Source organism: Endocarpon pusillum (assembly GCF_000464535.1).
Source record: "Endocarpon pusillum Z07020 unplaced genomic scaffold scaffold1352, whole genome shotgun sequence".
NCBI classification, from domain to species: Eukaryota; Fungi; Ascomycota; class Eurotiomycetes; order Verrucariales; family Verrucariaceae; genus Endocarpon; species Endocarpon pusillum.
Genome location: NW_006916000.1, coordinates 20367 through 33312, shown reverse-complemented (window position 1 = coordinate 33312; position 12946 = coordinate 20367). Strand labels below are relative to the sequence as shown.

Here is a 12946-nt window from a genome sequence, read left to right as displayed (position 1 = left end):
CTTAATGCCTACCGCCGAGACCGACCCTTTCCCTCCCAAACTAGTTACTGAGTTATTTACTCATTTAGTTACCTACTGCAAATCAAATCAGAAAAGACCGAAAGCTCTCACTCAGAAAAGATGATTCGGGAACCTGCAGGGTTACAGTACGACAGTACTACAGTAGGTACGGTGGTGGTGGTGGGACAAGGCGTCGGATTTTTGGATTTCAAATGGCTTGATTACCAATTTTTTTGAATATATTTTTCCTCTTCTTTTTTTTGGGCGGGGGGAAGGGGGGCAGTAGCCTTGGTTGAGCCGATGGATAGATGGTGAGGTCTTGTGAGAGGGAGAGGGAAGGATGGGGGCGGTGAGAGGGAGAGAGAGAGAGAGGGAAAGGGAAAGGGAAAGGGGGGGGGCCCGAAAGGGAAACTTAGTTTGGGGCTGTGCTCGGTCAGGGGCAGGGGATGGCAGATTTTTTAAAATGCGCGAATTCTGGGGTGGATAGCAACTCTGCACACGTACTCTTGTCGTGTTAATGATGATGTCGAGACTGGGATTGGGGGAGGATTCGGATTCGGAAGGAAGCGTTGTAGGATGACGGACTAGTATAGTGGCAATTCCTTCGGCATGTAGCGCTGATTTTTGGGAACCTTGTGTTGAACTATCTATGATGTTGAGCTTTCATCACTCTTATCTATCTGGCCCAGTGACCGTGCAGTAATTGTATCTAAACAGCAATCGCATTCTTCATGGGTATAGTTGATCAATTCCCATGATATACCATAGCTCCTGCAAGACGCCCCGGCAAATCACCCCCATCACCCATCATCCCATCAACCTTGTCAATAGATCGTGGCTAACAGCTTCGTGTAAGACCGGTTATCAGAGCCCCAGAGACGTAAGCTCGAATATGCTGCTGTAGGTTGCCACGACCAAGCAGAAACCGAATGCGGGGTGGTACGAGGTTCGCATGGTTAAGCAATGATTGCGCCGGAATCCTGTAGAAGAATTCGTGCTCCAAGAACCTGTCATGAAGTGCTTGATATGTTTTTGCTCGAGACCAGAGGAGTGGTTACCTAAACATGAGATCGTTGTATCAAAAAATGGCGGTGGCTTTCAGAATCCACCCTCTTTTTGTGGCGTTCAGACTCCACCCTCTTCTTGTGGCTTCTTCTCCGCCTTCCACAACACCCAACCCACCACCATCATACCCTTTAGTCCAGAAGCCATCCAGAGAGCACCCACCATGCCAACGAGGCTTCGGAACATGAAGCCACCAACAAGGCCACCGAGAAACAGCATTAGGATTGAGCCCAAGCGTCTGAACTGTCTTCTTTCGTCATTGAAAAAGAAGCTATACCAGGACTTCTTGTTCCGCAGGGAAGTAGGCAAATGATAAAGATCTGCGACGAAGTCACAGTAGAGTGTGCTTAGCACAATGGTTGGCAATTCAATGATTCCAAGGACACGCGAAAAGAACACGGGACCTGCGGATTGGAAAGCGAGCAAAGCAATGGCTATGAGATCTTTGTAGTTGTCCTCTTCCTCGGGGTTTGGGAGATCGCTCAGATGGTTCCCCGAGCTGAAGGCACCAGAAACCGATGGTCGACTAGAGACGAAGCCAAGCTGGATCAGGAGGGCCGCAGCGACGATGAAGGTCGTCTGAATGGTGAAGGAGACGATGAGAATGAAACGACGACGAGAAGGTGTTGGGTTCGGGTCAAACCAGCATGGTATGCGGTGCATCGCGCTGAAGAAGAGAGTCCCGGCGCAGAAGGCGAAGATGGACGTGATCGACTTGAGATACGCATTGGGATGAACAGTGAGAGGTTGACCGGAAAAGCCGAGTGCTGCAAATATGGTGTTGCCTGGCACGCGAGATGAAGATCAGCAAAGCGAGCGAAAACCGGTCACGCCATGTCCTACCAGTCTGCATGCCAACAAAGCAGCTCCATGCATTGAAGGCCACGCTGTCGATGAGTCCGGAGGTGAAGAAGGAAACCAGGAGGTAGAGCGAGCTATGGGCTCCAGCAACCTCTTCGTTGAAGTACTCCATGAACCTTGAGGAGGAGCGGATAGAGGAGGTCATTTGGTCTTGATGGTGTCTCTTCTCATCGATAATACTCGATGACTGTGAACGCAGAGGTGAGTCAAACGGGCTGATAATGAGTGTTGGCGTGCTCGAGTTGGACGCCACGCTGGGACTTCGGACATGGTGAAGTGAAGGTGGTGAAGGTGGTGATCGTGGTGATCGTGGCGTTGTAGGAGACTGCAAAGATGATGGGGGTGATGGGGGTGATGCAGATGGTGGAGACTGAGCCATGGCTTGAGCGCCCAAGGGAAATAATTCAATCTAGGCAGCAGAGTGCTGAAGAGCAGAGGCGGAAGGAAGCAGTGGGACAAACGGGGAAAGAGCAATGCTGAAATAGAGAAACAGAGAAAAATAGAGAGATAGAGAAGTGTAGGGAGAACTCCACGCCGTGTCAGCCCTTTCAAATATGCTGGACGGCTCCCAGGTACGTATATGGAGTCGGCCATGCCAAGAGATGCCCTCCACCGTCATTCAGACTCGTTCGACAAGGTGCCCACCGTGCACATTCTCCACTCTGCGTCTGACTCTACCCCAGCGCCTCCGTTCAACCTGTCATGCAACCGAGCAGCAACACATGCCCCCGGGATGCTTGCACACTGGCATCGACACACAAAGGGTGTACGAAAGGTGGATTGATGCAGGTTGACGTGACCAACCGGTCACCGATCGATAGACGGAAAGATTATGGAAGTGTCCCGTCGGCCGAAATGCACTCGTACGTCGACAGTGGATCCGCCACTGCACCCTGAGTCTCGGCGGAACCTTCAGCGGCCTGTTCTTGGGCAGAGGCAGAAGAAAGTGCAGTTCCATAGGGTTGTTAGCGGTCAAGGGGTACGAATACAACTGGAAGATTTCTAAGAACATTCCGCCAAGCCCTTGGCGACCAGCAAGACAAAGTCTAATCACATCTCGACCTGCCGTTTGATAGGATAGGGACGAAGGATGGCGCAAGCCGTGCCTTATCGGCACATGCTCGCCCTTGCATTGGAAATTATGTGCAGGATGATAGGAGATGCAAGTGCACTGTGACTACTACGTAGCCAGTTTGGTGTCGTTGAGGCTGGCGGCTGATCGACAACGGGCCTCCGCTGAAGAAAGGAGGATTCTTAGGCCTCCGTTGATTTCTAGAGGCGCTCTAGGGCTCTAGTGCTAGACTTCCCAACTCACCCCTTCTTCCCTCTTTCATCTCATGGGCTGAACAAGCTGGTGTACGGTGCAGATGTGCTTCCTGAAGGTACTCCAATATCAGGCTGGTACAAAGCTAGCACCCTGTCGTACAACTTAAAGTACCTGTGCTAAAGATTCTTGGCATTGGTAGCGTGAGGCAACGGAGATATCGTAGGAAATAAGGCGTCTGGTACGGAGTATGGACTTTGAGAACCGGCTGCCAGTGCTACGCAGTGCTCCGCAGTACCTTGCCGTACATTGCCGGTGGTACAAGTATGGTGCCAAGAGCTACAGTTGCAGATCGAGAACCCTACAGACCCCTAGAGAATACCGAAGTGATTAACACTGTCATACCATACCTTTTGCAACATGTGCTTGCTGTGATCTAGCTGGTTACGGGAAAGAATCCCATGTTCTTGTCAAGCTGCGAGAGTGCCTATTGGCCAGTTTGTCCACCTTTAGTCCCTGCTCCTTGATAGATGGGAAAATGGGAAAATGGGTTATTCTACCCTACCTCAGAGGCAATTCAACAGTTATACTATGCAGGCAACAACCAGGATGGGGCCACCCGTATCTTCACGATTCTTCACGATTCTTCACGATTCTTCACGATTCTTCTATATCCCCCTCTCTTCGAGTGAGGTACGCTTGGCAAACTTTTGTGGTGGTCTAGCTAGCCATCATCGGGCCACCATCTTTTGTCCGTAGACTACGTTTTCACATCAGGTTCTGTCCTGCCCACAAACTTTTGTAGTTGCAGAAGCTCCACAGCCAGCGCAATGTTCTCCTTGAGATACTCCTGGGCATCCATACTGTACTTGCTGCTGTCAGTTTCGTGCCTCTCCACATACAGCCGGATGGTCGCCCCCGATGACCCAGTCCCAGACAGCCTCACCACAATCCTAGATCCATCATCGAATTTAAAGTAGATGCCCTGGTTCTTTGCCACAGACCCATCAAGATCGGTGTAGCTGAAGTCATCCGCTTCCACCACTTTTCGACCCTTGATGCTGGACGACATGAACTCCGACTTTTTAGTCGTGATCAGCTCGCTCAGATTCTTGATCACATCGTTTGCACCATCACTGCTGACACCCTCATAATCGTATCTCGTGAAGAATGTTCTACCATAGGTCTGCCAGAACTGATTCTGGATCTCGGTGATCGAAGGAACTTTTCCGGTATCCTTGCCAACACCTGCCATGATGTTGAGCCATGCCACAACAGCCCACAAGCCATCCTTCTCGCGAATATGGTTTGATCCAGTGCCAAAAGACTCCTCGCCGCAGATGGACATCTTGTCGCTGTCGAATAGAGCACAGAAGAACTTCCACCCGGTAGGCACTTCATAGCAGGAGAGACCTTGCTTCTTAGCAACCAGGTCGACCGCTCCGGAGGTGGGCATGGATCGCGCCAATCCGTAGACACCCTGTTTCTGGAAGTAAGGAATGTATTGCTTAGCATAGTGGGCAATGATCGCAAGTGAATCACCAGGAGAAACAAATGCTTTGTAACCATAGATCATGTTTCGGTCTCCATCTCCATCCGACGCAGCGCCAAAATGGATCTTTTTGGAATCGACTACCTCGACCAGAGAATGTGCGTATGTGAGATTTGGGTCCGGGTGTCCGCCATTGAAATCGGGTGAAGGCACACAGTTCTGTGTGCTGGAAGAGTCAAGACCAAGTTCCTCCTGGAAGATAGCAACTCCATAAGGCCCAGTGACTCCAGAGAGCGCATCGAAGAGAACCTTGAAGTCTGGTTGAGATTTGAAGAAGCTTCTGATGAGATCAAAGTCGAAGATGTCCTTCAGCATGTCCATGTAGTCTTTGACCGAGTCAATGATCTCAACCTCCAGATCGCCGTATTTCTTGGTGCCAATGGTCGAGATGTCAACCTTGGGCAGATCTGCAATTTTGTAGCTTGTAAGCGATTTCGACTTGTCAAAGATCTTGTTCGTGACCGACTCTGGAGCGGGACCGCCATTGGAGAGGTTGTATTTCATGCCGAAATCGGCCTTTGGTCCTGTCGACACCGTAAGTCGTAAGTCGTGGTCATGAAGCTTAGATACCAATTACATACCTCCTGGATTATGACTTGCAGTTAAAAGGATGCCACCGGTAGCTTTCATCTTCCGGATCACATGGCTAGCAGCGGGCGTGCTCAGAATGCCATTCTGGCCTATGACCAACTTCCTGACGCCATATGCAGCACCGATCTGTGCAATCAATTGCACCACCTCTGGATTGTAGTAACGCCCATCCCCACCAATGACAAGGAATGCGCCTTCCGCACCTTCCGGGATCGAGAGTAGAATGGAAGTGATGAAAGATTCAGAATAGTTTGGCTGTTGGAAGACAGTAACCTTCTTCCGAAGACCGGACGTGCCTAGTGATATTTCTGTCAGGTCAAATGCAAAGACCAGCCGTGCAGAGCTGAGGCTCACCTGGCTTCTGATCTGTGAACGGCTTCAGGGAAACTTCGCTAACACTCATATTAGCGGTCGTCTCTCTCTGTGCACTTGGAAGGGTAGTGCTGGAGGACGAATCAACGAATGTGCATATAAGAAAATTTGCTGATTTTCGTGAGAAAAGGGAGAAATTTAGCTGGAGGGGTAACTAACTTAGAGTGCCCCGCAGTTGGTCACCACAGGCATGCTCTCATCCACGCTTACCACCAGCCCCGATTAATTGGTTGAAAAGTTCTCTAAGCTTAAATCTCTTCCGCGAGGAACAGTCTTCTAATTCGCGTAGAGTCGGGCATTCTTGTCTTGAGTTTAACGCAGAATCTCGAAATCCAGACACAAGAAGCAAAGTCCCCATTCTGCGTCATGACAGCGGTCTGACCGATGAAGCCAACGAAAGCTTCTTATGGGAGATAATTGAAAGAGGCTCTTGTTGTAAAAGCCTACCAAAACCTTCGCTGTTATATACATTTCTCAACAAGAAAACATGTTATTTTCCATGAGATTAAGTTGAATCCTGAGACTATGTATATCTCCTCGATTGAATTGGAGAGCTCCTTTGAACCACCTGCCTTGCTGGAATTGACCCTCCTCGGAATGAGGGAGGGTTATTGCGGGCGGCGAGTTGCTCTCCAATTGCTTACATAAATGCTTATCTTTGCCACGCAAAGCTCGCGGTAGCACGACAGTTTGGTCTCAAAATCCAACAGGGAGGTTGAAGTACTCCGGATATACTGGTATTATCGGGCAGAAAGGACAGCCAATATCAGATGCATGATCCTTCTGTCTATATATGGACCAGCCGGCTCAACAGGTGGCTTTGTACGGGATCGAGTGTCTGTGGCGTGGGTTGTTTATGGTGAACAAGTACTCTGTACTTGATAAGGCATCAGTGGACCGAGTGAAGCTGGCGGAAATGCGCTTGAATAACCTGTTGTGAACTATTCCCCTGTGGTAATCAAATCGTGATCAATGAAGCTCTACAGCACTGACCTTGTCCACCAGCATATCGTGACCAAGGCTGTGTCAGACGGATCATTCACAGATTGCGGGAATGATACCTACACGTCGGCTCATGCGATGTATTCCCGTTTCGTCGTATGGCCGCCCAAGACGCGAGACATATCCAGCAAAACTGATAGCTACACCGAGAGCCTGTGCAAGTTCGACGTCAGCAACGCCGTGGCTCGCGCGTAGGGGTGGAGAATCCCAACATGTCATATGGTCACAGCCATCTTTCTTCTCTATTCTCCAGCCGCAGTTCCCAGGACATGCTTTCGTGTTCGTTTGGAGCAAGGTCGTGCTCGCTGATTCTTCTTTTTGCCGTCTCACTCGGCTCTGCTGCGCCTCTCGGGCCTCACGCTCTCGTTCTTCTCTTTGTAGACGCAGCTCACGTTCCCGCCTTTCTCTCTCCGCCTGTGCCTTGCGTGCAAGTCTCTCGTTCTCTTGCCGCTCTGCCTCTTCTGCCTCGGCTTGTCTTTTATTCTCTTGCTCTATCCTCCGTAATCGTACTCTTTCTGCCTCCTCTTGCTCTTTGAAGAGACGCATTGCCATCTTTCTATCCTTCTTCTCCTGATCCGTCTCCCTACGCCTCACGCCACCCAGGAAGATCTCGCGATTCCATCCACACATTTCGGCAAGACTGGTTAGGAATCCACTGCGCCCGGGGCCAGTTGAAGTCTTGGATGTATCTTGTGCAGCTTCTGGGTTATCAAACTCCAAGCAAGTCATTCCCTCGTGCCATGGAGTTTGATGAGTGAAACAGCTTAGTGATCGGCAAGAAATACAAATCATTAAGGGCGACTCGGCACCTTCCGGATGAACTTGCCCAGAAGTGCATCCAGACGCCGTACACCATCGAAAATTGGGATCCGAGGATACACCGTCCCTCACGGACAGTAAGTCATATTTTTGAAAAGTCGCCTCGGAGGCATACTTCTTGACCTCGGCATATCCAAGCAGCTCCGGGCATTCAGGACAACTAAGTTGGTTCCACATTCGAGTTTCAAGCTGACTCTCGATATGGCGCCCGATGCATTCCAGGCATGTGTGCGGCCCATGCTCACAGCTCTCTGTAACCCGTGCCCCCGGAAAATAAGACCCACGCAGAGTCTCGACACAAACAGCACACTCTTGCTCTTTTGCCATTTGAATCATCTTTTCATATCTGATTGAACTCGAAGCTGAGCCTATGTTGCTACTGACCGCGGAAAAGAAGGCTTCTTACCTCTCAAAGGTAACATTTCCGCTGAATCGCCAGATGTCAATCGGGGACATCGTCCTCCCACATTGTGGGCAGCTAATACACTGGGGGAGATCGTTATCCAGACTTTCGATGATCGCCTTTTCGATGCAGTCCAAACACACCTCTGGCTCGTGCTGGCAAGACTCGACGATGCGCCCGTCCGGGAAAAGTGAAGCCGGGAGAGACCTGTGGCATTCCAGGCAAGATAGGAGTCCCAGGGCTTGCCTACGGTCCGTAGCCTGAGAGTTGATCGTTGAGGAATCATCGATACTCTGCCCGCTAGTGTTCATAGCGCTTAACGACTGTTCGACACAGGAAATGCAAATAGCGGGCGGTGTGACTGAGTCTTCCCACGGTAATGCTTCCGGGAATGGGCCATGGGCCAGTTGACAGATTGCACAGCTCGCAAGAGCAGGGTTAACAAACATGTTCAAACTGTTGTTCTCGCAGGATTGACTCAAACCAGTGACTGTGACGACTTCCTTAATATCCTCTGTATCTCTTGACGTTGATTCGCAGGCCGGACATGGGCGTGGGCTCTTGATTTGCGACACAGAATCGCCGCAGGAGGAACATGTCAGATACACAAGGCAATGAATCGATCAATTCCAGTGGGTCAGCCCCTTTCGGTCAAAGGATGTCAAAATGTGTGCAGACTGGCTTCAGGGATGGCGTGGAGGGTCAAAGAGCCGCCCTCACCGAGTGCCAGCAAAGTACTACGTAGTGGGGTTGAAATGGCCTATTTACCATCGTCGATGAGAGGCGATAGCGAATGGGATAGTGACCTTGCAGCCACTGTGTGCACAGAAAAGGGTGCCCGGCTGCTTTAGTTCTAGCGTGCGAGAGTTGGTGCGTAGCACGCCGTACTGTAGGTTACTACGTATGCGAGCCTTGTTCCATCCGAGGAGGCCAGCCTCGCACCCCAGAGCGGTCCAGTCCTGTCCGAGCCTTGTTCCCGATACAGCTACGTAGTACTATGGTATTCAGCGAAAGTGATGTCAGTAGGGCGCCAAGAGACTTACATACCGCTACTCCGATACATTCCCTAAAGTTTCCAGATTGAAATTAAGCTTTCCAACCATTGAATAAATTAGGAATGATTTTGGATAGCTTCCAAATCGAGCGGGATGCCGCAGGTAAAAGATTTCTACTGTAAAAATGAGATACTCAGATCCGATGGGGTTGTGCTGGGCAAAAATTCTGCAGTAGCGCCCTGTAATCTAACTACTAGTACTACGTAATCCCAAGAACGCAACTTGACTTCAACCTTATCCAATTGAAACGCTGGATTCCAGAGAGGGATTAAACCTTACAGCACTTTTCGACAAAACAGTAAGCAACACATACTATTTATAGAATTAAAAGATTGAGAATTCCCTTACTGATTACAGTGGGTAGGGATCACAGAAATCTTTCGATATCATGAAATGTAAATTATTTTAGAAGAAATTTATTGAGTTTTCAAAAATATATTTCACAGTATTATTTCAGCTAAAGCTGTTTTAGGGATACACCTAGTAAGCCTATAATGGCCAAGCTGTAGTCACATGATGCAGTAGTCTCAAAGTAATTTATATAAGTTCGCAACATAAATCCCTTGAAATTTGATATTTTGAAATTTCTTGAAAAAAACGCGACCACTAACGGTGGGACAAATCAAGTGTCTCATAACTACGAGGTTGTTGAATAACTATTGTCCTGAGCATTATGTATAAAGCGGGGTACATGTCTATGGTGATCTGGGAATGATGATCGGGGGATAATTTTGAGTACAGACAATTAATGCCAGCGGACCATCTTTTTTCGTGCTGAAACCCTCACATTTTAGGATCGATAGTCCGTGGGATATGAAGTGGTATTTTGCATAAGAATCAACCAATACAGATGCTCAGAGCCATCGGACCTTTAGCCGCTGCTCAACGCCACTCGTATGCTGTGCAAAGAAGATACTGACTATGTTCTGCCTCCATCAGGTTGATATTCTTCTCAATTATGGTTCAGTTTGTGAACAGCCTTGCCAAAGATATCCGCAACTTTATTGACTTCTTTTTGAGCCGCTTCCCAATCACCGACATCAACAGCATCCCGGATGCTGGGAAAGAATGCCTCGTCGTAACCTGACCATGCCTGTGGTGCAAAGAACACGTGTTTGAACTGTGTACGATTTGGAAGCTGAATGGACGGATCAGCAAAACTCACGCTTGGAAGGTGAATAGACATAGCAACTTACACCGCCACCCTCTTCCAGATCAAGTAAATGAGTCTCAAAGTTTGCCATTCGATTGTTGTGACTCATCCGCTTAATAGCCATCACGTTGTTTTCAAATCCACCCCCAGAAAATACCACGTCTGTCCATGCTCGCGCCCAATCCTGAAAGGTATGTGCTTCCGTCTTGAACTCGGCAGCTGTATCGTGCAGCACCCTGAAATTCAATGCGTTTGGTACACTGGCATCTTTCTCCTTTGTTCGGACATATTGTTCAAGATCATTGACATAACCCTCCACATACTTGGCGTAATCCTCCATATCGAATGGCAATATCGGCTTGTTGGCAATCTCGAGCGCTAACAGCGCCCAGATTTGACCCATGACAGTGTGGTGTCCAAAGGATGGGTCACCGAATTTGATCATCCACTCATAATTGTCGTAGCAGCTATGGTAGGGAAAAGATTGACCTCGAAATCCGAAATCAATGGAAGACGTGCCGGCGATATCCTGGAAAGCAACATAATCGCTCCCAGCACCAAGACCTTCGAGACTAGCGTGTTTAGCATCCCACAGGTTGCGGAGAGTCCGATTTGTCGTTGGGTCAGATGTCCGATCCAAAACTCGAAGAAGCGCCCGTTCATATAGAGGCGAAGCGGCTGCCCAGAAGTCAGATCCACTCACGCCGACGTCGACATTAATATACGCATATCCATCGCGCCGCAGCTCGTCTTGACGGTTTTCCACATGTTCGGTGCTGCCAATTAGATTGTATTCTTCACCGTCCCAGCTTGCAAACTCAATCGTCCTCAGAGGTCTCCATCCAAGCTTTCGAAGCTCACCAAAAATACGCACTACCTCAAGCATGATAGCTGTGCCAGACCCCGGATCAGCACCTCCTACGCACCACGCATCACGATGATTGCCAATTATGACTTTCTTTTCGGTCTGCTCCCAGCCAGAGATCCGTCCAAGCACATTGTGAATGGGCTCGCGAATGACTTCATCTTGCATGTTCATGAGATTCACCATTGGTGAGTTCTGGTTCCCCGTCCAATATTCATTTGCTAAGGAACCACCTTGCCAGTCTTGTGGGGGTTCTTTGCCATAACCCTGGATCGCCTCTAGCAAATGCTTTGCATCACGCCAGGAGATTGGAAGAGATGGTATCCTAACCAGCCCAGTGCTCTCCTCGGGCGAAAGTCGTTTCTTCTCGCCAGGAGTTGATGCCCAACCAGGTGACAACACGTCACCAACCACCCAGGACATAAGTGATACAGCTCCACGTTGGACACCATCAAGAGGCATGAACCTGCCGTCAGGCCATACTTCGCCGTTGGGTTCGAGGTCTGAGTAGATAATGCATCCAGCGGCTCCAGCAAGCTCTGCAGCCTTGACCTTCAACGCACGGTCGCCTTGTGTTCCACCATAACGAACAATAACTATAGCACCCACTAACGAGATTCCTTGTCGCTCCAACCAGTTAAAGTCGTCCTTGGATCCATAATTGGCATAGATGAGAGGCCCAGTGACGTTTCCAGTTCTCGAATGACCATGAAATACCGGTGAATATGTTTGTGGACTACTCTGATGAATGGCATCTTCCTCAAGCATGGCTTCCCAAGTCTTTTCTACTGGCTGTACAATTGCTACCCTCCGCCCGTTGTCTGTAGGGTAGTTGAGGTAAACGTCAAACCTCTCCAGCGCAACATCTTCCAGAGAAGCAGCTTCGAATAAATCTTTGATCCACTCCGCATAGAAGAGGTTCCCTTTGGTCCCAGCCATGTGTACATCTCTGGTTAGATATTCCAAATACTGCTGTATGTCCCCATTTTCGTTCATATGGTTCTGAATGTACAACCTAATACTTTCGGGATCGTAAACCTCGCCAACTGACCTTCTTGCGCCTATCGATAGTACATCAGATGCAACCAGTAAATATACCACGGAAATGATCAGGAATGCGCCAAAAATGCGCCCAAATATGACAAAGCGAGTATGCTCGGCTCGAACCCACGATCCAGGTCGTATACGAGGAAGGGAGAAGGAAGGGAGATATTGGCGGAAAGGGAGATGAAGCGAAGATATTGAATTCGTAAAGCTTGTGATGCTTTTGGAGAAGCGGTTCGTCAGCAGCGACCGATGCGATCCATTGTCATTATCTGCCTCCTCCACTTCCAATTGTTCCATTTCATGTCGTAGTTCCTCGGCCGAGCGTCGTTCGGAGCCATCAACTGAAGGAGGTAGGTCGAGGCTCGATCTTGCAGATTCAACCGTTGGAGGCTGGTAGCCATTGGGTGATTGCGTGCGGGACTGGGGAGAATAGCGAAGGAGGCCTTGCCTTTCCGCGTCATCACTGATCTCTTCAGGCCCAAGCCGTAGGTGTGAAGAAGTAGGGCGTGAGGATGTCGCCTCTTCATATGATGGAATTGCTAAGGCTTCGTATCGTTGTGAGTCCTTCTCGTCCCCCATGTTGCGGGCCGATAGGCCACTACTTTGGAAAGGGAAGGGATCAAAGGAGTGAGTCTGCTACCACCGTGCCCACATCTTTGATACGTCTTGTTTCACTGAAGAGGTGCATACACTGTTGACATCTGTCCTTCTTCCTATGGATTTCACGCAGCTGTGCAACCAGATTACCCCAAATGTTGGAGTTGAGCGAATAGGAAACGCCAAGACCCGTCTGACTTGGCGTTAGGCATGATCGCCTTCTAAAGAACTTTACCATGATCAATTATCTTTGGAGGACATTGCACTTCAAGCCGCCTGTCTTCGTTCCTAATTCTCGAA

The 12946-nt window shown here is 49.3% G+C and overlaps 4 protein-coding genes across 4 annotated transcripts; all 4 read right to left on the bottom strand.

The window, feature by feature from the left end:
- Nucleotides 1-1125: 1125 nt before the first annotated feature.
- On the bottom strand, nucleotides 1126-2305 carry EPUS_06584 (uncharacterized protein; the record flags this gene model as incomplete). The annotated part of the gene is made up of 2 exons (XM_007801732.1): nucleotides 1126-1850; nucleotides 1909-2305. The coding sequence occupies 2 exons, from the start codon at nucleotides 2303-2305 to the stop codon at nucleotides 1126-1128; spliced, it is 1122 nt and encodes a 373-aa protein (XP_007799923.1).
- Nucleotides 2306-3950: 1645 nt separating this feature from the next.
- Nucleotides 3951-5736, bottom strand: EPUS_06583 (Phosphoglucomutase; the record flags this gene model as incomplete). The annotated part of the gene is made up of 3 exons (XM_007801731.1): nucleotides 3951-5266; nucleotides 5324-5629; nucleotides 5688-5736. The coding sequence occupies 3 exons, from the start codon at nucleotides 5734-5736 to the stop codon at nucleotides 3951-3953; spliced, it is 1671 nt and encodes a 556-aa protein (XP_007799922.1).
- A 1004-nt stretch (nucleotides 5737-6740) lies between these two features.
- Nucleotides 6741-7436, bottom strand: EPUS_06582 (uncharacterized protein; the record flags this gene model as incomplete). The annotated part of the gene is made up of 1 exon (XM_007801730.1): nucleotides 6741-7436. One exon carries the CDS (start codon nucleotides 7434-7436, stop codon nucleotides 6741-6743), a length of 696 nt encoding a protein of 231 aa, XP_007799921.1.
- Nucleotides 7437-9936: 2500 nt separating this feature from the next.
- EPUS_06581 (uncharacterized protein) lies at nucleotides 9937-12628 on the bottom strand (the record flags this gene model as incomplete). Its single annotated transcript, XM_007801729.1, has 2 exons — nucleotides 9937-10122; nucleotides 10181-12628. 2 exons carry the CDS (start codon nucleotides 12626-12628, stop codon nucleotides 9937-9939), a joined length of 2634 nt encoding a protein of 877 aa, XP_007799920.1.
- Nucleotides 12629-12946: the final 318 nt, after the last annotated feature.